Consider the following 23,694-nt stretch of genomic DNA (forward strand, 5'->3'; position numbering starts at 1 on the left):
AAGCATAAACTGACAGACAGACAGAAGAAACACACACATATACAGACAAACGGACATATAGACAGACACAAAGACAGATAGACAGGTACACACAAAGACACATTTGCAGACAGACACACAGAAAAGATAAGGATATAAGAAAGGATAAACTGGGGTTGTCCAGGTAGCATGGCAGTCTCTATTCCACTGTCTACCAACATGGGGATCGCTGGATCGAATCCCTGTGTTGCCTCCGGCTTAGTCGGGTGTCTCTGCAGACAAAATTGGCCGTGTCTGCGGGTGGGGAGCCGGATGTGGGTATGTATGCTTGTTGCTGCACTAGCGCCTCCTCTGGCCAGTCGGGGTGCCTGTTCGAGGGGGGGAGGGGGAACTGGGGGGAATAGTGTGATCCTCCCATGCGCTACATCCTCCTGGCAAAACTCCTTACTGTCAGGTGAAAAGAAGCGACTGGCGTCTCCATATGTATCGGAGGAGACATGTGGTAGTCTGCAGCCCTCCCCGGATCGGCAGAAGGGGTGGAGCACCGAGCGGGGTGGCTCGGAAGAGTGGGTCAATTGGCCAAGTACAATTTGAGAGAAAAAGGGGGAACCCCCCCCCCCCCAAAAAGAAAGGATAAACTGGCTGATGAACATGCAGACAGTCACACAAACAGACAGAAAGACAACAGGATAGTGATGGATGGATACACAAACAGATAGGCATACACACATAGCTAGACACTGTGACGACCCCTGCTGGTAGTCAGTGGCGTCATTGTTAACTGGTAGAATAATTGTGGGATGGTTTGCGGTGGGCACAGTGGCACAGAGGTTAGCACGGTTGTCTCACAGCAAGTAGGTCCTGGGTTTGAACCCCGGGTTTGTCCAACCTTGGGGGTCATCCCGGGGCATCCTCTGTGTGGAGTCTGCATGTTTTCCCCGCGTCTGCGTGGATTTCCTCCGGGTGCTCCGGTTTCCTCCCACAGTCCAAAGACATGTAGGTTAGGTGAATAGGCCATACTAAATTGTCCTGAGGTGTGAATGTTTGTGTGTGTTGGCCCTGTGATGGCCTGGCGGCCTGTCCAGGATATCTCCCCTCCTGCCGCCCAATGACTGCTGCGATGGGCTCCAGCATTCTGTAACCCCGATTGTGATGCGGGTTGGATAACGGATGGATGGATGGTTTGCAGTGCCTTCTGCTGACACCTGGGCCTGGTATTCCCAGATTATAAATCTAGGCTCTGTTACTCATTCTCTCTTTCTCCCTGCAGAGATGTGGTGATGTGGCAGACTTGAGTTTTACCTTGGTTCTCCTTCGCTTATTTTATGCATTCTACAACATTCACACCCAATTCTTACCCTCCATGCACACCCTACATTACTGACCCTGCTGACACTCACATCCCATGCTTGGTGATCTTTTGTTACGCTTACATTTCAGTTACTTTTGTTAAATAAATTACTTGGTTTAATGGTGTGTCTCAATTTAATGGTGTGTCTCAGTTTAATGGTGTGTCTCAATATGAATGGTGTGTCATATTTGTCATGGCCCAGGAGCCAGGTTGTGACAACACATGGACAGATGCGCGCGTGCACGCACACACACACGCACACACACACACACACACACACACACACACACACACACACACACACACACACACACACACACAGAAACAGTCGGACAATCATTTTCACATGACTCCACATCCACAATAATGTGTAACAAACATCCCCCAGGGTCATAACAGCATCAAAGATAGATTGTTGTTGAGATATTTAAACAGAGAAATTGGGCATGTGAGAACAAATTCCCGTTTGTTCTCAGAATTAAAGAATCCGCAATCAGTTTGACATTAAAACATGCATAAAACTGAATAAAACATGCATTCAACCATAATAATTTAATATAGCCATAACATTATTCCAAGAAAACATAGCAAGCACTTCTGTGAAAACAGCAGTGTACCACAGATGTACACATGCGCCTTCTCATGTGAGCGTGCACATGCTTAGACCTGCCTGTGTGGCTTCAAAAGTTGTTTTTGTTTCTTTCATAAAATATTGCCACATTTATCTCCAAAAGGAGAAATATGTAAAAGTGCACCAATGTTGTGAGCTTTCTGTTTTGTTGGTGTCAATATGGAACTAGATTGCTCCTCTCTAAAAGTGTCCTTTCTTGCGAAAAACTAATATTTTTGCTGCAATTCCTCATTAATTTTACCTGCTAAATCCATCACTTATCAGAGAACAGATAGAATACATATTCGTGAATGAGAGGGAGGACAGTGGAATCATGAGGATGCAAGGAGTAGAGGTGATGAAGGCATATGAGTTTAAATACTTGGGGTCAACTGTCCAAAGTAACGGGGAGTCCAGAAGAGAGGTGAAGAAGAGAGTGCAGGCAGGGTGGAGTGGGTGGAGAAGAGTGTCAGGAGTGATTTGCAACAGAAGGGTACCAGCAAGAGTTAAAGGGGAGGTTTACAAGATGGTAGTGAGACCAGCTATGTTATATGGTTTGGAGACAGTGACACTGACGAAAAGACAGGAGGCAGAGCTGGAGGTGGCAAGAGTTGAAGATGCAAGATTTTCATTGGGAGTGATGAAGAAGGACAGGATTAGGAACGAGTATATTAGAGAGACAGCTCAAGCTGGATGGTTTGGAGACAAAGCAAGAGAGGCAAGATTGAAATGGTTTGGACATGTGTGGAGGAGAGATGCTGGGTATATTGGGAGAATGATGCTGAATACGGAGATGACAGGGAAGAGGAAAAGAGGTAGACCAAAGCGAGGGTTTATGGATGTGGGGAGGGAGGACGTGCAGGTGGCTGGTGTGACAGAGGAAGATGCAGAGGACAGGAAGAGATGGAAACAGATGATCCGCTGTGGCGACCCCTAACGGCAGCAGCTGAAAGTAGTAGTAGTAGTAGATCAGAGAACAGATAAGTGCCCACACAATGAATTTGTTTAGGCTTGGAGAAGCAAAATAACAAAGTTCAAATTCAAGCAGCAATGTCCAAAATTTTTGAGCCAATCTTGTTTGAGAAATGACTGACATCAAGATAGGAAGTTGGATTCTTAGATTAACAAAATCAAAGAGCAATATGCTCACCCCTGAGAATATTTAATACAGAAGTACTCTCCAACAAGTATATGTTTTAATACTGGGATTGTATTTGTAATCATGTCAGTAAAGGTAATATCTAAGTACTAAAAAGCACTACGTTAAGTACTATGAAAGTAGTAGTAGTAGAGTCAGTAAAGATAATACTAGTGTGAGTATGCAGCAAGATTTTGTTAGTTTCTATGATGACCATCTGCATTGTGTGAAGGGCTTTCCCCAACTCTGAAGGGAAACAACCCTGGTAGGCAGTGTACTGCCCTAGTATTCATACACCTGAGGGAACTCAGCTCAAGCTTGCATTATAACACCTTCAAGTTATTTTGCTTACCAGTCTGCGGATGTCCCTCTCACAGTCCCACTTGATCTTGGAGATTTGCTCCTGGTGCTGCTGGTGCTCCACCCTGAGGTCTCCAGCCTTCATCTTGTCTGCTTGGATCATGTTGCTGAGGGCCTCATCTGTCTGCTTTTTGGATGACTTCAGCTCAGCAATCTCCTGCAGGAGCTTGACTCGCTCCTGGTCGAAGAACCGGCGCGCCTCCTCCTTGGCTTCTAGGGTCAGTGCTGTACGCACCTGGGGGGGTAGGAGAGCAAGAGTTGATGAGTCACTGGCATTGACACTGACATGATTTTGCAGAATAACAACAATAAAATAAAACGATGTAATTATGATTACTAATAATACTATTCAAAATCTTCATTTATATAGCATGTGTTAAAACAATGCACATTTTCTAAGGTCCTATTTAGCATGCTTTTAAAGTCAGATATTAGCTTGTTGTGTTGTTCACCAGTTCAAAATTTTCCACTTTACAAATGCATATCCATGTAAATTGCTGTCAGATTACATTCTTGCATCTCTTAAATAACAACTTTACAAAAACAGATGTTAAATTACCTTTTAAATTATGGAGGAATTATATGGATTTTGAAAGGGTTTCATTGTCCTGTGGGTTATGAAGCTTGCTCGGGCCATAAATTGCCATTGGCACCTCTAATTAATTGCAAAATTGCTAAAGTTTAAGTTACCATGCTTTCACATCAAAGCAGCAAATTTCTCTTCCAATTTTTTCATATCATGTTATTGGCCCTGTCACACTGGTTGTCTTTGGTTGGAGAAGTCAGACGACTTGGCTCCGTGTGCAGACATTAGATCCACCCTCCATTTCAAACGTGCATTTTTCAGTTGGCTTAAAGGCTAACACAGGGCTTCTAACAGTCCAGACCTTGGTCTGCATCTGGACCGAACAGCAAGTCAATCCAGTCCATACCTTGTGATACAATACGTTATGAAGTGTAATGTTGTCTATTTTGTGTGATGTTGCTGCAGAGTTCACGTAATAATGTTACACCGAAGAATTTGCTTTGGGGGTGGTGCAAAGCTTTCATTGCACTTACAATAATGTAACAAATGTAGTTCTCCTCAACTCCAGTAACGCTATCTTCACTTCACCTGGTTTATTGTCTCTCCTTTGCTCTACTCTGCTCCACTCTGTGTGTGTGTGTGTGTGTGTGGGGGGGGGATGAGCCCCGCCCTCATTGAAACAGAGAGCAGAGGAGAGGAGAGGAGAGAAACCAGCGCTACCATAAATGACAGTAACAAGTGCCTACCGGTACGCGAGTTTCCGCTAGGATTAGAGGTAATCAGAGGCAGAGTAGGGTGTGTCTTGGCAGATTATAAAAGTAATAAATTATTACAAAAGTTATAAATGAGTTGATAAAATGTTTTGTTATCACAAATCGTTCCAGACCCCTGACCTTGAATAAAAATCAGATGCGGACCTTTGAGTAAAAAGTCTGGGAACCCCTGGGCTAGCATAGCCATCTATCATGCTGGAGACCAGGTCATGGGACTTGGGGCTTAGCTCTTTCAACTAGAAATGGATCAGTGAAACTGGAAACACATTAGAGAATTTGGCAATGACAACTGATTTTCAAAATTATGGAGACTGTAATGCACTAAAGTCAGTCACTGAATGTGGACTGCCGAGTATTTTCCGAATTGGAAAAATACTGGCATCCCACATCATACAACTAACAATGTGATATGCACACATGTACAGACTTTTAATATGTATCCCATCAACTCAGAAATGGGTACATTATGTATGTTATTTGTAGGCTTAAAGCAGACAAGATGTGATGATTAGTGGAATGTGACAAACTGTTTTCTTTCTTTTTTGCAATCCTTGAAATTATTTCTTGTGTCATTAAAGTCGATCCTTTAGCGGGGACATGTTTTGTTCCCATCTAAATCCATGGCATTAGACGAACTAATATAAATGGCACCTGTAATATTCCCGGGTACCTGCACCATATCAATTCTCTAGAAATAAAATAACAGTTTGTCGCCCCTCACCCAACCTCACCTTCTCGCCGCTGCCGTCGCGCATGGCGCTCAGTGTAGCTTTGAGACGCTGGTTCTCCTGGTCCTTGATCTTGGCGTGGCGGGCCAGCTCCTGCTCATGCTGCCGTGTCAGGTTTTCCCGGAGAGCCTGGAGCTCCTTTTGCTTCTCCTCATGCCATTTGGCCCGCTGCTCTGTGAGCGCCGCTGTGTGGCGGTGCTGCTCTTGTTCCCGTACCCGCTTCACCTCCTGAACCTTGTCGCGCTCCAGCTTGTTCACCTTCAGTGGGTGTGGGGGTGGGGTGATGGTGGTGGTGGGGGGGGGTGCAGAAGAAAGAGGGGGGGTTGCAGAAAAAGAGAGAGACTTTGATAATATTATATTGGTTTGGTTTGATTTCTCAAGTTTGCTTCATTTCCATCCCCTGACTGTTCTGCTCCAACCAGATACCTTTGTGTAGATAATGATCCCTTTGTTGAATCATTTCCCTTTTTGCATGTCATTTATTTAGTTAAAAGTTTACAGGTTGTTATTATGCCTAGAAATTTGATTTTGCATGATGGGTTTCACAGAAAGGACGCAACTCAAACTCTGTAATCAGTTATGAAGACATTCAATTCAAGTCTTAAAATGGTGGATTAATTCAATTTTTCTAAATCACCTGTACACACTTATTCTTTAAATGTCTATGGCACATTGTCCCTTGGAAAACTTTGTCATCACCACACAACCATTGCAATGAGTCCTTATGCATGCATGTCCAATCCTTTTCTCCTCTTGTCTTTGTATAATTTCATCTGTTTTATGTATAACTGCAGAACACCGTCACATGACCTTTCCTACTTGCTATTCAGTCTGTAAATTTAGTTAGCCACCCTGGTCTGTGAATTGTACATGGTGGCAGACCATTAGCCATTATCAACTGAGGATTGGTAGCTTATTCCTTTTCTGTCTTGCTTCACTATGCGTTGAATTTCCACTTCAGCTGACAAGAAATCAGCAAGACATTTTAGAGGCAAAATTCAGTCTCTCAGATTTTAGTACTTTTATTAAATTTTTATTTGTCAGTTTGTGGAATAAAAAAAGGAATAAAAAAAAGGAATAAAGCACCTCTAAGAAATTGACTATTCCAAAGGCGATGGCAGAGGTTTGTGAACTTTACAGCATTATTGAGATTCCATTTGATGCTATGGCATTGTAGAACAAGAGTGGCATTCATGAAATAAGAGTTTAGAATGTTTTTGCTGATTTTTATTTTGTTTTAATAGTTTTTTTTAAATATTGATAGTAACTTAAAAGCCTTTAGCAGCATGGAACAAACAAGTTTAAACAATGAAATTTAACTTTGCCCCACAAAGGGCAAAGAACAGACTGTATGCTCCTGCGACAAAGTGGGTGAGAACACACCATTTGTCCCATCATCAATCTTAAATCATTTCCAGGTGTTGGCTTTCTCTGCCACAGTGTTGCAGCCTAAACTCGGTGCTGCTGATCAACTCCAAAGGAGTATATAAGCAGTAGCTTAGGAGTTGTTAGTTGGCTGTACGATGTCAGGGTGTAGACGTGTGCACATGATGTTAATTTCAGGTCAATTGTTATGAGTTGAGTTTTGTTTGTTAGTTAAAACTCAATTGTTGGGAGTTGAGTTTGTTCAGATGAGTTAAGTGTTAATTTGTTCGTTTACTTTTTTTTCATATTTTGTGTTATATGTAGCTACACCCTGTAAATAAATAATTTTTATGGAAATAATTTGAGTCTGCCTCCTACATTTTAGCCACTCAGGCTAGGCTTCTCCCCCACCCTCCCGAAAGTATTTCAGGCCCTTTGATAGAAACCTAATGGTAACTAACTTGCATCAACAGGTCAGTGGATGATGCGGTCAACATGGGATTGCACTACATCTTCCAACACCTTCACTCCCCAGGGACATATGCAGGGGTCCAATTTGTGGACTTCAGCTCAGTGCTCAACACCATCGTCTCAGATATCCTTCACTTTAAACTCACCCAGCTCACTTTTCCAGCCCCCATCTCCCAGTGGATTAAAAACTTCCTGACAGACAGGAGGCAGCTGGTGAGGCTGGGGATAATCACATCCAGCACCCAGACAATCAGCACTGGCGCACCTCAGGTGACCTGTCTGTTAAACTTCTGAAGTTTGCAGACAACACAACCAGCATTGGCCTTATCCGGGATGGGGATGAGTCTGCATATAGACGGGAGGTTGATCAGCTGGCCCTCTGGTACAGTCATAACAACCTGGACCTGAACACACTCAAAACAGTGGAGATGACAGTAGACTTCAGGAGGACCCCCCAACACTGCCCCCCCCCACCATACTCAACAGCACGGTGTCTACAGTGAAAACCTACAGATTTCTGGGTTCCACAATCTCCCAGGACCTAAGCTGAGCATCCAACAGAGACACAATTATCAAAAAGGCCCAGCAGAGGATGTACTTTCTCAACCAGCTCAGGAAATTCAACCTGCCTCAGGAATTGTTGATTCAGTTCTACACTGCAGTAATCCAGTCTGTCCTCTGCACATCCATCACTGTCTGGTTTGGTTCGGCCACCAAACAGGACAGGGACAGACTACAATGGACAGTTAGGTCTGCAGAGAAACTCATTGGTGCCAATCTGCCCTCCATTCAGGACTTACACACCTCCAGACTCAGGAAACAGGCGGGCAACATCACTGCAGACCCATCAAACTCTGGTCACAACCTGTTCCAACTCCTCCCCTCTGGCAGGGGCTTCAGAGCACTGTACCCCAAAACAACTAGATGCAAAAATAGTTTCTTTCTGTGGGCTGTCATTCAAGTGGACGCTTAACACTGTCAATAAAGCCAACCATTTTGTATCTACTATACTGTACATTGTACATATACTGGCACTCTGTCATGTCCATCTACCTTAGACGTGTATGTAAGTAACCTGCTAACATCTATTTCAGCATCTCTGATAGTATATTCTCTGCACCATTTCACCTTATCACCCCTTAGTTCACCTGTATATAGTCAATCGTTGTGTGTATATCTGAAGATTGTTGTGTTGTAGTGTTGTTATTAAATGTTAAACTTGCACACTCAGAGGACCATGAAACCAGAGTCAAATCCCATGTTTATGCAAACGTACATGGCCAGTAAACATGATTCTGATTCATCCATATCAATGTTATTTCCAAACAAAACCACTTGAATATACATGTCTCATTTACAACTTCCTAAATGTCAGTCAGAAACTCTTTGGATCATCCACATGCATTTTGATGTTGTACCTTGCATTTTTCTTGGTGTAGCTCAATCTGGATGTCAGTCAGCTTTGACCTGAGATCTTCGTTGGCTGCCTGAAGGGCAGCGATGAGCGCCTCAGGCTTCTCGCCCTTTGCACGCCCTTTCTTAGCCATGGAGTGAAACACTAGTGCAGCTCCTCCTCCCCTGCTTTCATCAAGACTTCACAGAAATATTCCGAGGCCCTCTCTGGTTTCCAATTCCTCCTCTTCTTCATTCTTCTATAGACAAGAGGGCTATAGGAGAGACATGGAGTGAGAGAGAAAGAGAGAGACAGGGAGACATATTATAAATTACCTTAATAGTAAAAAAAACGTTTTAGTTAAAACAGCCAGATAGTAACACTGACAATACTATAAAAACAAATTTATTAATTTTACCCATTTAAGCTCCAAGATATAACTTTGGAGAAATGAGCAAGATCGTTATCTTTGTGCACAAGATCATTTCATGAATGAAGCCCATTGCTCCTGTGGGGGTTTCCTTCTTATAGCTTATAAATTACAGATGAAGTACATCACTATTTTCATTGGCCAACGGAGACAGATAAGTCTTCTGCAAAGGGGGCTTCACCCAAAAATTGACAAGCAAGCATGTCAATTTGTGTGCACAAAGTTGATTAACAGCAAGGAGCTTTGAGCTCCTCCGATTGGTTAGAAGGGCGAGGGTCACTGTGAAACTTAAGAATGGAATAGCTCTGTACTGCTGCTTCACCAGTCTATGGTCTCACTCACAACAAACTTCCAGTCAGTGTTTCTACTTTACGATGTTTTGGAGCCAAATTCAAACAAATAAATCTATCACACTGTAGCTTTGTTTGCCATGTCAGTAGCACTTAGGATGTCAGTAAAATAAGCATCCATGTGTGTTCGCATGTGAATCAGAGTTAGTGCATGCTTGCTTTGACAACTTTCAACTTACTGTAATGTAAAATGAGAGTCGTCAATTGTCTGAAAATAAGAGAATTAATTTCCTCAGTTCAAATCCAGAGAAGTCATAAAACCTAGGCTGTGATGGTAGCACAGCAGACGAATATGCTTGCATTCCAACACTGAGGTTAAAGGTTTGAGTCTCAGTGTTGCATCTGGCTCAGTTGACCACGGGAGGGGGGAAAAAAAACCTGGCATTGTTCCTGGATGGGGAGTAGAAAGGGGTTAATGTCTTTCCATTACAATTAGCAACTCCCACTGGTGGGAAGAGGAATTTATTCCTTTATAACTTTCGCATTTTAACCACGTCACTGCCCGATCCGAGTCGGTTGTAGTTAGATGGGATATAGCCACAGACAGAAGTGACACAAAATCTCGCCGGGCGTATTTCGTTGCTCTTGCGATACGATATACCTGTTTTGTTTTTTTCTGTAAATTTTTCTATTGTTCAATAATATATATATAAAAAAAACCGCTATGGCGATAGCTAGCCTAGCTCACCTCCTGAGCTACCACGAGTTTGGACTCGCCGGGCGTATTTTGTTGCTATAGCGTAGCTAACCTCCTGAGCTACCGCGAGTTTGGACTTTGGTTTTTAAAGCCAGATGAATGATGAATCGGATGAATTTAATTTAGATGCAGGGCATAACTGCTCATGAGACTGGGGAGGATTTATAAGTCAATCGATTGTGGAAAATAAGACTCTGGAGTTGTTCTTGTTTTCATTTATAATGCCAGAGAAATAAGCCTGCCTTGCGCAGCGCAGAGCTTTGTTATAAACAAATATAGATTTTCTAAAAAATCTCGCCATGGAGTGTAAGCTTACTTTTTTCCCCACATTCGCTCTGCTCTACAGCAATCCCTCTTGAGCAAACATATTTGCTCAGTCTTCCAGGGTATTACTGTAGTTTGCGATTTTTTTTTTTAGTTTTCATAGGAGCCACTATGTCAAGAGCTGACTCTAGTCTAAAGTTGAAATGGTTAACCCCCCCCCCCCATATTTCTCCCCAATTGCATCCGGACAATTACCCCACTCTTCCGAGCCATCCCCGGTCACTGCTCCACCCCCTCTGCCGATTCGGGGAGGGCTGCGGACTACCACATGACTCCCCCGATACATGTGGAGTCGCCAGCCACTTCTTTTCACCTGACCGTGAAGAGTTTCACCAGGGGGATTTAGCACATGGGAGGATCACGCTATTCCCTGTCACCAGCTGAGTTGTTTTTAACTTTGGATACACACAGGAAGGAGCCCTGTAATTTGCCCCGACTGACCAGAGGAGGCGCTAGTGCAGCGACCAGGACACATACCCACATCCGGCTTCCCATCCGTAGACACAGCCCAGTTGTGTCTGTAGGGATGCCCGACCAAGCCGGAGGCAACACGGGGATTCGAACCAGCGATCTCCGTGCTGGTAGACAACGGAATAGACCGCCACGCCACCCGGACACCCCGGTTAACTTTATCATGCATTGAGGAAATATCAGCTGACAGAGGAAGACTGCGCACGTGATGAGGGAAGTATATGTCTGCAGAAGAAGACTGCACAACCTTTGAATATTTACAAAAAAAAACATACTACATATATTGATTTCTGATTAGACCTTTATTTTTGTCTTTTTTTTTTATTATTTGTTTCCTTATTCTTTATTGTTTTGTGAAATACTAAAAAAATGTGTAATACCTCAGTCTGAGTTGTACTATTTGCTAATTTGTTATTGTTATGGCCAGATTTTGTTTGTATAATAAAGGTATTAAAAAAAGATCTTATCAGAACTTTTTGAGCAATTGATCTAAAACTCATTTTAATGCAAACATATGCAGTTTTAGGAGCATCTGGGAGTGGCAGGTTTGTATCTTTTATCCACAAAGTTATTGAACTTTGAAAATCCAAAACTCAAAATGACCGCCATAGTCGTTCTAGTAGTTTTTGAAGTTCCAGTTGTTGTTTGGGACTGGTTAAATGGTTATTTTCAGTTACATTTCACATTTTATAGGCCTTGTTATGTTTGTTAGATTAGCAATATGTGTCTACGACTACTACCACTTTTGGCTGCTCCAATTAGGGGTCGCCACAGCGGATCATCTGTTTCCATCTCTTCTTGTCCTCTGCATCTTCCTCTGTCACACCAGCCACCTGCATGTCCTCCCTCACCACATCCATAAACCTCCTCTTTGGTCTAACTCTTTTCCTCCTCCCTGGCAGTTCCATATTCAGCAACCTTCTCCCAATATACCCAGCATCTCTCCTCCACACATGTCCAAACCATCTCAGTCTTGTCTCTCTTGCTTTGTCTCCAAACCATCCAACCTGAGCTGTCCCTCTAATATACTCATTCCTCATCCTGTCCTTCTTCATCACTCCTAGTGAAAATCTTAGCATCTTCAACTCTGCCACCTCCAGCTCTGCCTCCTGTCTTTTCGTCAGTGCCACTGTTTCCAAACCATATAACATAGCTGGTGTCACAACCATTTTGTAAACCTTCCCTTTATCTCTTGCTGGTACCCTTCTGTCGCAAATCACCCCTGATACTCTTCTTCATCCACTCCACCCTGCCTGCACTCTCTTCTTCACCTTTCTCCTGCACTCCCTGTTACTTTGTACAGTTGACCCCAAGTATTTAGCAATATGTGTGTAAAGTAAATAAAAATACAGGAATAAAAATGGAAAATAAAACACATAAAAAATAGAAAACCGAACTTAATAAACAGAACCAGGATGTTGGGGTGTACCGTCTTGATACTCAAGTCTCTTTACAAAGAAGGTTAGGAAAGAAAGAAGGAAGCAGAAAAAAAAGACAAAGAAATTCACATTAAACCATTTTGTTTTTCATGTAATATTTTCACTTTTTCAATTTTGCTATTCAAGTTCGACCATGTCTCTCAGAAGTTTAAATTGATTAAAAATAATATTATAGTTGTTAAAATGTTAATTTTGGTGTCAGTCATTTCCTAACAGACACACTAACATATCCATCCATCTATTATCCAAACCGCTTATCCTGCTCTCAGGGTCGCGGGAATGCTGGAGCCTATCCCAGCAGTCATTGGGCGACAGGCAGAGAGACACCCTAGACTGGCTGCCAGGCCATCACAGGGCTGAGACAGACACATACATACACACTAACATATGCAAGGCATTAATATCTCAATTGGGTATTTATCTTGAACTCAGACTATAGAGTTTAAAAAACCAGCAGTCATTTTGATTGCCCATGGTTGATTTAGGTAGATCTTATCATAACTTTTTTTTTTTTGGTGCGATTGATCCAAAACTAATTTTAATGCAAATTTCTGCAATTTTGGGAGCATTCAGGGAGTGGCAGGTCTGTATCTTTTTTACCTCCCACAAAGTTATTAAACTTTGAAAATCCAAAATGGTCATAATGACTGTCTTGGGGAAATTTTAAGGCATCAACTCTGATCAAGTCTTATCGATATCCAACCCTAATTTTAATGCCATTAAAAAATGTGCTTTTCAAATATGTGAGGTGTCCAGACCGAATTTACTGTAAGTTGGCCTATAGTTGCCCCAACAGACAACTCTCTAAATGGGCTGCACACACGCAAACACACACACACACAAACACAGACCGATGTCTCTGATAATCTGAAGAGTGGTGATGTAATAACGATTAAGAGATTAAGAGATTTAAAAGGCTGATTGAAGACATGGCTGGTTGTCAACATTATCATCGCCATCACGTTTGCTTCACATGCTTTTTTTTACTCAGACATATTACAAGACATTCCTAAAGTGCCATTGTGTAAAGCATAGCCAAAAGTCGCCTATAGTGCATTTTTTTTCTAGGACCCAGCATTTATGGTTGATTGTTTGCTTGCTGTTTGTGTGCTTATTTTGCACATAGTGATTTCTAATTATTCATTCTACAACCTTTATTGTTAGAACTCTATTTTGTGTTGGGCTTTTCTTCTCTCAGCACATATTTTCTTGTTTTTTCCCAGGGCGTGCGCACAACTGCCGCCATTAGCTATGCGTGGTAAATTGTGCTCACTCACTCACTCACTCACTCACTCACTCACTCACTCACTCACTCACTCACTCATGGATGACCTGAGAAGGCCGTTTATTAGGGACATTTAGCAGGATGCTGCAGCTAGAATCCTAACTAAAACTGGAAAATTTGACAATATTACACCAATTCTTGCTTCCCTTCATTGGCTTCCTATCCATGTTAAATCAGACTTCAAAGTGCTTCTGCTGACTTAAAAAATAAAAAATGGGCTTGCCCCATCATATCTGTCTTATCCGCTTAAACCTTATATTCCATTTTGAGCTCTCCACTCTCAAATTACAGGGCTCCTTCCTGTGTGTATCCAAAGTTAAAAACAACTCAGCTGGTGACAGGGCCTTTATTATCAGGCCCCATTCTTGTGCAATAACCTGCCTGCTGCCATCAGACAATCAGAGTCTGTTGAGTGCTTTAAATCCAAACTTAAAACTCATCTTTTTGCCTTAACCCACATTCATTCATTCATTCATTCATTCATTCATTCATTCATTCATTCATTCATTCATTCATTCATATTCAGCCGTTTCTCCGGGTTCAGGTTGCAGTGACAGCAAGCTAAGTGGGGCACTCCAGATGTCCCTCTTCCCAGCAATGCCCTCCAGCTCCTCCTGGAGGATCCCAAGGCGTTCCCAGGCCAGATTGGAGATGTAGTCCCTCCAGTGAGTTCTGGGTCTACCTCGGGATCTCCTCCCAGTTGGCTGTGCCCGGTAAGCCTCCAAAGGAAGGTGCCCTGGAAACATCCTAATCAGATGCCCAAACCACCTCAACTGGCTCCTTTCGATGCGAAGGAGCAGCGGCTCTACTCTGAGCTCCCTCTGGATGTCCAAGCTCCTCACCCTATCTCTAAGGCTGAGTCCAGACACCCTACGGAGGAAACTCATTTCAGCTGCTTGTATTCCCAATGTCACCCTTTCGGTCACTACCCAAAGCTCATGACCATAGGTGAGGGTTGGAACGAAGATTGACTGGTAAATTGAGAGCTTTGCCTTCCGGCTCAGCTCCCTCTTCACCACAACAGTCCAGTACAATGGCCAGATTACTACTGCTAATGCAGCACCATCTGCCTGTCAATCTCCCGCTCCAGCCTACCCTTACTCATGAACAAGACCCCGAGGTACTTCGACTCCTTCACTTGAGGCAACAACTCATCCCCAACCCAGAGGGAGCAATCCATCATTTTCTGGTTGAGAACCATAGTCTCAGACTTCGAGGTGCTGACTCTCATCCCGGCCATTTCACACTCAGCTGCAAACCGCCCAAATGCATGCTGGAGGTCGCGTTCTGATGAAGCCAACAAAACCACATCATCTGCAAAGAGCAGAGATGCAATTCTGAGGTTCCCAAAACGGACACACTCCTCACCTTGGCTGCACTTTGAGATCCTGACCATGAATATCACAAACAGAATCGGAGACAAGGGACAACCTTGGTGGAGTCTCACAACCACCGAAATCGTGTTTGACTTTGTGCCAAGAATGCAGACACAGCTCTCACAAGGACCGGATGGCTGGTAGCAACTGCCCTTGTATCCCATACTCCCGCAATACCCCCCACAGAGTGCCCCGGGGTACACGGTCGTAAGCCTTCTCCAAGTCCACAAAACACTTCAAGACCGGCTGGTCAAACTCACATGCCCCCCTCGGCACTTCTGCAAGGGTAAAAAGTTGGCTCGTTGTTCCACGGCCAGGACGGAATGAATCCTCATTTTTCCTCCTGGATCTGAGGTTCAACAATCAGTCGGAGCTGCCTTTCTAGCACTCTAGAGTAGATTTTCCTGGGGAGGCTGGGCAATTTGATGCCCTGATAATTGGAGCACACCCTTCGATCCCCACAATTCTTAACCCACAATTCTTTAAATTAAGTACTTCACAACTTGTACTGCATGGCGGGTTGGTTTCTTGCCTCAATGAATTTACCAAACACTGTTCTGCCGACAAGTTATAGACTAGATTATTGATTACTGCAACTGTTCTCTTCTCTCTCACGTCGTTCTCTCTCTCTCCGAATGATGTCTTCTCCTTTCTCCTCCTGTGTGTATGAAGGGTGTGATGTGAGTCTCCCCCATGTGCACGTGTAGTCTATCCTCCTCCCAGGTTTCCATGTTGATGGTGGTCACCACCTGGACGCTGCTTGACATCCTCCTCATTACATTCTTTATATAGCTTATAAATCCATATCATTTTGTTATCCTGTTTCAATGTTGCATCCCTCTCTCTTTCTGATGTGTGACATGTCTTTTCTTGTCTCTTCTCCCATGTATTTGCATGGTGTGATGTGAGTCTCCCCTGTGTAAATGTGTAGTCTGTCCTCCTGCCAGGTTTACATGGTGATGGTGGTCACATGGCTTAGGTCCTAGGCTGTTCCAGTGGCATCTGGACACTGCTTGGCATCCCCTCATCATATTCTTCACATAATCTTATAATTCCATTATAATGCTGTTATTCTCTTTCATTGTTGTATTCTGTAAATTGTGTTTTATTCTGTACACACAATATCCATTGTATGTCTGTCCGTCTTGGGAGAGAGATCTCTGCTCTGTTGCTCTCCCTGAGGTTTCTTCATATTTTTCCCCCTGTTAAAGGCATATTTAGGGAGTTGTTCCTTATCTGATGCAAGGGTCTAGGGACAGGATGTTGTATTGCTGTAAAGCCCTTGGACTTGGAAGTATGAGGGAATCTACATCCGAGGCGAGCTGGAGAAGGTATGCCCATTGAGTTTACTCCCTTGATAGAGTGAAGGGAAAACAAGTGGGCTGCTCATCTCATCTACAGAGCAAGGGATTCTGCACACCTTTATCTGGACTCATACTTGTCAATGTGAGCTCATGCTACAACAAAATGGATGAGATATAACTCCAGCTGTAAACCGACAATGACTATTCACACCACAGCATTTTGCTTCAAAGAAACTTGGCTCCATCCCAATATACCAGACATCGTGGTAGAGCTACCTGGTTATCAACTTCTCAGATCTGACTGTGATGCACCAGCCACTGATAAAACAAAGGGCGGTTGTGTATGCTTGCATGTGAGTAAGGGTTGGTGCAATGATATTACAGTCATTGTTAAATCCTGTTCACCTAACCTGGAATTATTGATGATAAACTGCAGGTCATTTGCATCCATTATTCTCACAGGTGTTTACATTCAGTGCAGGCACATGCCTATAAAGCACAACAACTTTTAGGAAAAAAGATTAGAGTTGGCGAACAAATACAACTCTCCTATATTCATCATGGGTGATTTTAACCGTACTGATCTGAGATTCAAACTTCCGAAATACCACCAACTGGTATGCTGCCCTACCAGAGGACAACAGACTCTTGATCACTGTTACTCTACTATCAAAGAGTCGTATCATGCACACACGTGCGCCACTTGGCAACGGAGAACACGCAGTGATTAAACTGACTCCCACATATAGGACACTACTTGAAAAACACAAACCAACTGTAATGATCTGTGCCCTCTGGCTATGTTAACTTATAACATTAATGAAGCAAGGACGACTTCTCTCGTGCTGGGTGTTTATTCACCGACCGGATTCCGACTGACGTTGTTACGTACATCACGTGACTTTGTTGTGGCGCTACGGAAAGCCGTAAGGGACATTAGCAAATCAAATATTACTAGCAAATATTACATCTCCCTTTTTCTGAAAAGTGCTGCTTTCTCTGCAGAGATACAGACCACGTTGAGCACGTTTATAAGCGAATACAATCTTAATAAGAAAGAATATGAAAGTGGAACTCTTATATAACTGGACTGCAACAAAGTAGTGTAAAACATTTCCTTCACTGTCTAAATGTGACACCGTAATAACATTTCATCTTTTTTTTCATTTCATTACTGGTAACTGCAAACAGCAGGTAGGTACACAAGGTAAGTGAACGCTGTAAATATTTCTTTTCAAAACATAGCAGGTATAGTACAGGTTGGTGTAAAATTCTCTTTTTTTAACATTCATAAGTCAAGGATTTGTCTTGGTTTGATCGTGCGACCTGACCTCGTGGTGTAACCAGGCTGTGTGTCTGGTTGTCGCTGATTGTTCGTGTCTGGAGGTTCAGCATGCTCTTGCTGATGGGCTTGTGTGTTGTTGTTAGCGCTGGTAACAGTCTGCTGTGAAGTGTGTGTGTGCGTAGTGTGAGTGTTCACTCTGCTTTGTCGCAGGTGTTGACGGTTGCGTTGGTAGATCTGACCTTCTTTGGTTTGGATGTGGTAGCTCCTGTCTGTGTTCGCTGGTCTTTCCACAGTTGCAGGTCTCCAGGATCCATCCTCCTGCCGGAAGCGGATTGGTGTGCCTGCGGGCAGGTGGGGCAGAGGTTTGGCTGTTCGGTTGTAGTATGCCTGCTGGCGCTGTTGACATACCTCTCTCCTTTTGTGAACATCCTCCTGACTGGCGATCTGTGGCTGCAGGTGTTTTGCTGTTGATGGGAGAATGGACCGCAGCCTCCGACTCATCAGTAGCTGTGCCGGTGATTTCAGGTTGTCCACCGGTGTGTTGCGATACTCCAGTAAGCTCATGTAGGGGTCTTTGTTCTCAGCTTTGGCTTTGTCCAGGATGCGTTTGGCCGTCTGGACAGTCTTCTCGGAGAGGCCGTTGCTCTGTGGGTAGTGGGGGCTTGTGGTGGTGTGTGAGAAACCCCATGTCTGTGAGAAGTTGCGGAACTCACCAGAGCTGTAGCACGGACCGTTGTCGCTGATGATAGTCTCGGGGATTCCGTGTCGAGCCATTGCTGCTTTCAGCTTCATGATGACGGCAGATGAGGTGCAGCTGTAAAGTCTTTCTAGCTCGAAGAATCTGGAGTAGTAGTCCACAGTGACTATGAAGTCCTGTGAGTTCCATGTGAATAGGTCTGTGCCTATCACTTGCCACGGCCGCTCGGGTATGGCGTGTGACATCATTGGTTCCTTTGCATTTGCGCTGCGCCGTTCTTGGCATATGCTGCAGTCTGCTACCGCATCCTCGATCTGTTTCCCCATGCCAGGCCAGAACAGTAAGTCTCTTGCTCGGCATTTGCTTTTTTCCACGCCAAGGTGGCTGGCATGGATGCGCTGTATCATGTCCTTGCGAAGCTTTTGGGGGACAATGATTCTCTCACCTTTGAACAGGATACCGTCCATTTCTGAGATTTCTGCTCTGTGGTTCCAGTATTCCTGGATGCTGGGCGGGCACTTTTTCTTTGTGTCTGGCCAGCCAGTGAGTGTGGCTCGTCTGAGTGCGGTGAGCTGTGGATCTTGCGCTGTTTCCTGCTTGATTTCTGTGAGTCTTGTGTCGCTCACAGGGATGTTGCTGAGGACTGTGTGCACTTGGGCCTCCATCCCTTCCTGTAGGTCACTGTCGTGGTGTTCTATTGACTTGCGTGACAGTGTGTCGGCCACCGGTATGTCCTTACCGGGGCGGTGGATGATTTGGATGTCGTATTTTTGGAGCGCCAGGATCATCCGTTGCAGCCGGGGTGGTGCTGCTGCCAGTGGCTTTTTTAGTATTGCCTCCAGAGGCTTGTGGTCTGACTCCACAATCACTTTTCGTCCATACATGTACTCGTGGAACCTCTTGCAGCCGAAGACCACAGCGTAGAGCTCCTTCTCTATCTGTGCGTAGTTTTCTTCAGTGCTGTTGAGTGACTTGGACGCATAGGCAATTGGTTTGCCATCTTGGAGCATGACAGCCCCAAGGCCACTTTTGGATGCATCCACTTGGAGTCGCAGCTCTTTCTGCGGGTCGAAATATGAGAGTACTGGACCTGGGTGCTGTGTAATGAGATTCTTCATCTCTTGGAACGCCTTGTCGTGGACTGCATCCCACACAAACTCACTGTCCTGTTTCAGAAGCTGTCTGAGGGGTGAGTTTATCTGTGAGAGGTGTGGAGCGAATCTGGCGAGGTAGTTGATCATGCCGAGGACTGTCTCCAGCTCTGCTTTGTTCTGTGGGGGTTGCATGTCCTTGACCGCCTTCACCTTGTGTGGGTCTGGTTTGATGCCTTCGTGTGAGAGCGTGTGGCCGAAGTAGCTTACCTCGGACACGCATATGTGACACTTGTCGGGGTTGAGCCGCACCCCTCGCTCCCTTGTGCGCTTCAGCATCGCTCGGAGACGCTGGTCATGTTCCTCTTTAGTCTTGCCGAACACTAGTATATCGTCCACTATGGCCGTCACACCGTCCAATCCTTCATATGTTTCATCCACGCGTCTCTGGAACTCGTCTTGAGCGGACACGATTCCGAATGGCAGTCTGAGGAAACGATACCTGCCAAACACTGTGTTAAATGTCGTCAACATTGAGGATTCAGTGCTCAGTTTGATGGCCCAATAGCCTGACCGCGCGTCTAACACGCTAAAGTACTCAGCTCCAGCAAGCTTTGTGGTGGCGTCCTCCAGCGTGGGGAGGGGGTAGTGAGGTCGTTGTATCACTTTGTTAAGAGCTCTGGGGTCTAAACACACTCTAAGTTTGCCTGTCTTTGGCTTCTCAACAATGACGAGTGCGTTCACCCATTCTGTGGGTTCTGTTACCTTACAGATTATGCCGCCTTTCTCCATGCTGTCAAGCTCGTCCCTCAGTTTGCTGCGTAGGGCGATGGGGATTCTGCGTGGCGGGCAGACGACCGGCGTTGCATCTGGTGTGACGCGGAAGGTGCACTCGCCTGGGAACTCTCCTATTCCCTGGAAAACATCTGCATACTCATCCATTATGCTCTGTGATGTGACATTGTTTTCCTCGCTCACAGCCATCACTATTTTTACCAAGTTTAGGTCACGGCATGTTTTCATTGCCATGACTGGTGGGGCGTTTGTGTCAATGACGTAAAAGTCCAGCATCATTGCACTGTCTCTGTACTTACATTTGAGTTTGCATGTGCCTTTCACGCTCAGCGCGCCTCCTCCATATTCAGTGAGTCTGTGTATTGCTGGTTTCAGTGTCACATTTTTGAACAGCGCCTGGAACAGGTTGGTGGGAATAGTATTGGCCTGTGCCCCAGTGTCTAGTTTAAACTTTACCTTCTGTGGAGGTGTGCCAATTCCAACCTCTACGTAAGCCTGCTCGTTGCTTTTTCCGTTGTTCTCTATTGAGATGCAGTCTATGTACAGCTCTGTCTGTTCTCCCACAGCGGTGCTCTCCACTGTAATGTTGTCGAAGTACAGTTCTTCCTGCTCTCTGTCAGTGGTGTACTCTTCTGGGTTCTCTCCGACGGCATGTACTGTGCCGCGGTAGTACTTTGTCTGTCCCTGGGAGCTAGACTTGCATACTTTAGCAAAATGATTGAGCTTCTTGCATTTAATGCATTGTTTACCCTTAGCTGGGCAAGTGGCTTTAGCGCCGTGTAGCCCTCCACAATAGCTACACGCCCTGGCGGCGGTGCTAACGTTACTTTGTCTGAAGTTAGCGTTAGCTGCTTTGGGTGCGTTCGGTTTGTAAGTCTTTCTGCCTATTGCGTGCACCGTTTCATGTGTGCTGCCCTGGCCCATAGACTTTAGCTGTTGCTTTGCTAGCTCGTGTGAGCGGGCTACATCTATGGCTTTTTCTAGCGTTAGCTCAGCTCCCTGGCTAAGTAGCTTTTCTCTCACTCTGGGTGAGTTGGTGGCAAACACGATGCGGTCCCTGACCATCTCGTCGGCATTTGGGTAGCCACAGTCTTTGACTAGGAGCTTTAGCTCAGTTACAAATCGTTCGAAGGATTCACTCTCTCCCTGCATCTTTTCATGAAATTTATATCTGGCATAAATCGGGTTTGCTTTGGGGGTGATGTACTCAGTGTACTTATCGTAGTACGTTTCTAGCTTCTTGGCTTGTTCTCCGCTGAGTGTCCAAGTGTTGTGCACATCGCGCCCTTTTTCCTCTATCCAGAGCAGGAGGTAGCTGCATTTCTCCTCTTCGTTCTTCCCGCGCAGGGGGCCCGTGAACATTAGCTCCGTTGTTTGTCGAAATCGTCTCCATGCTTCAGGTAAGTTCGCCGATTCCCAGTCCATCCGTGGAGCTGGAACGCCGTACGAATCCATATTGGGTATTTAAACTCCGCTACTCTGACACCATGTAATGATCTGTGCCCTCTGGCTATGTTAACTTATAACATTAATGAAGCAAGGACGACTTCTCTCGTGCTGGGTGTTTATTCACCGACCGGATTCCGACTGACGTTGTTACGTACATCACGTGACTTTGTTGTGGCGCTACGGAAAGCCGTAAGGGACATTAGCAAATCAAATATTACTAGCAAATATTACACCAACCAAATAGTCAGTTCAGGGATGGACACCTGATGCCACTGAATCTTTAAAAGACTGCTTGGAGGCCATGGACTGGGACTCTTTTAAATTAGGATACAAAAACATTGACGATTACACAGCCTCTGTCACATCACATCCTACATCAGCTTCTGTGAGGAGATCTGCATTCCCATGAAAATCACTGTCGAATATGGCAATGATAAACCATGGTTTACCAAGGTACTACAATCTCTAAGGAGAGAGAAGGAGGTACCTTACAGTAGTGGTGACAGGGTTGTGTACATCAAGACCAAGTACACAGTTAACAAAGCCATCTGCAATACAAGAGGGATTATAATGACTCCGTTGAACAAAAATTCGGACATTAGAGCTGTCTGGCAGGGATTACAATCTACCACAAGTTACAGACAAAGTTCCCCCCTAGCCCCCATTGACCCTAAACTCCCAAGACAATTAAATGTGTTCTATACAAGATTCGAATACCAAAGGATCTCCCCTACCCTATCCACCCCAGCAATCATTTCTCACCCTTCCACTTCTCATCTCCCTTCCTCTCAGTTAACCCCCAACCTTGCACGCTCAGTCTGCCCCTCTCCCACCACAACATGTTCCCAGTTCTGAGCCTGAAGTCTGGTCCCTCTTTAAAAGACAAAACCCCTGCAAAGCTTGAGGCCTGGATATGGTATTACCTGCTGCTCTTAAACACTGCCAGTGAGCTGGCTCCAGTTTTCACAGACATTTTCAACCAGTCTTTAAACCTATGAAGAGTCCCCGTCTGCTTCAAATCAACCGTCATTGTCCTGGTTCCTAAAAAGTCGTAAATCTCCTACTTGAATGATTGCAGGCTGGTCACATTCACCTCTGTGGTTATGCAAACATTTGAATGCCTGGGCTTCTCCCATCTTAAAGCCTCCACTGAACATCTTATGGACCCCCTGCAGTTTGCATACAGGTCCAATCGCTCAATAGAGCAAGCTGTCAACATGGGGCTCCACTACTTCCTGCAGCACGTGGACAAACTAAACACCTATGTCAGACTCCTGTTTGTGGACTTCAGCTCAGCCTTAACCATCATTATCCAAGACCTCCTCCATAGCAAACTGACACAGCTGAGCATTGACTCCTCCATCTGTCATTGGATTACAAACTTTTTTACCAACAGGAGGCAATATGTAAGAATGGGCCCATACCTGTCTGATCCTCACAGTTAGCACGGGTGCCCCGCAAGGCTGTGTGCTATCCCCCCTGCTCTACACCTTGTAAACCAATGACTGCACCTCTGGTGAACAATCTGTTAAAATCCTCAAATTCCCAGACGACATCACAGTAGTAGGCCGCATCACTAACAATGATGAATCCAATTACTGGAGTGAGGTTGACCGCCTTGTGTCATGGTGTGCTAGCAACAATCTGGAGCTCAACACCAACAGAACAATGGAGATGATTAATGGACTACCGCAAAAATGCTCCACCCAACTCCCCCTGGGAATTAATGCCACCACTGTCACTGAGGTTGAATCAAGTTCCTGGGTATTACTATCTCCAACAAGTTAAAATGGAACATCATCACCATCCTAGCCAAGAAAGTATAGCAGCAGATGGTCTTCCTATGACAGCTGAAGAGATTCCATGCCAGCCTATAAATTGTGGTTCACTTATACAGGGCTATCATAGAGAGCATCCTGGCCTCATCCATCACTGTCTGGTACAACTCTGCATCTGCTCTCTCTAATGCAAAGCTACAAAGAGTCGTATGCATGGCTTAGAGGGTCA

At 44.7% G+C, this 23,694-nt stretch overlaps 1 protein-coding gene across 2 annotated transcripts in view; it reads right to left on the reverse strand.

The window, feature by feature from the left end:
- Nucleotides 1–8,848, reverse strand: part of jakmip2 (janus kinase and microtubule interacting protein 2) — a 70,760-nt gene extending 61,912 nt beyond the window's left edge. For both annotated transcript variants that reach the window (XM_056284465.1, XM_056284464.1), the window contains exons 1-3: nt 8,720–8,848; nt 5,469–5,723; nt 3,431–3,673 (exon numbers count right to left, since the gene is read on the reverse strand). In XM_056284465.1, the coding sequence (XP_056140440.1) occupies nt 3,431–3,673; nt 5,469–5,723; nt 8,720–8,848 (627 nt within the window). The remainder of the gene's footprint in view (nt 1–3,430; nt 3,674–5,468; nt 5,724–8,719) is intronic.
- Between the last annotated feature and the right edge of the window lie 14,846 nt (nt 8,849–23,694).

This window comes from Lampris incognitus, chromosome 8, assembly GCF_029633865.1.
Source record: "Lampris incognitus isolate fLamInc1 chromosome 8, fLamInc1.hap2, whole genome shotgun sequence".
Classification (NCBI taxonomy): domain Eukaryota; kingdom Metazoa; phylum Chordata; class Actinopteri; order Lampriformes; family Lampridae; genus Lampris; species Lampris incognitus.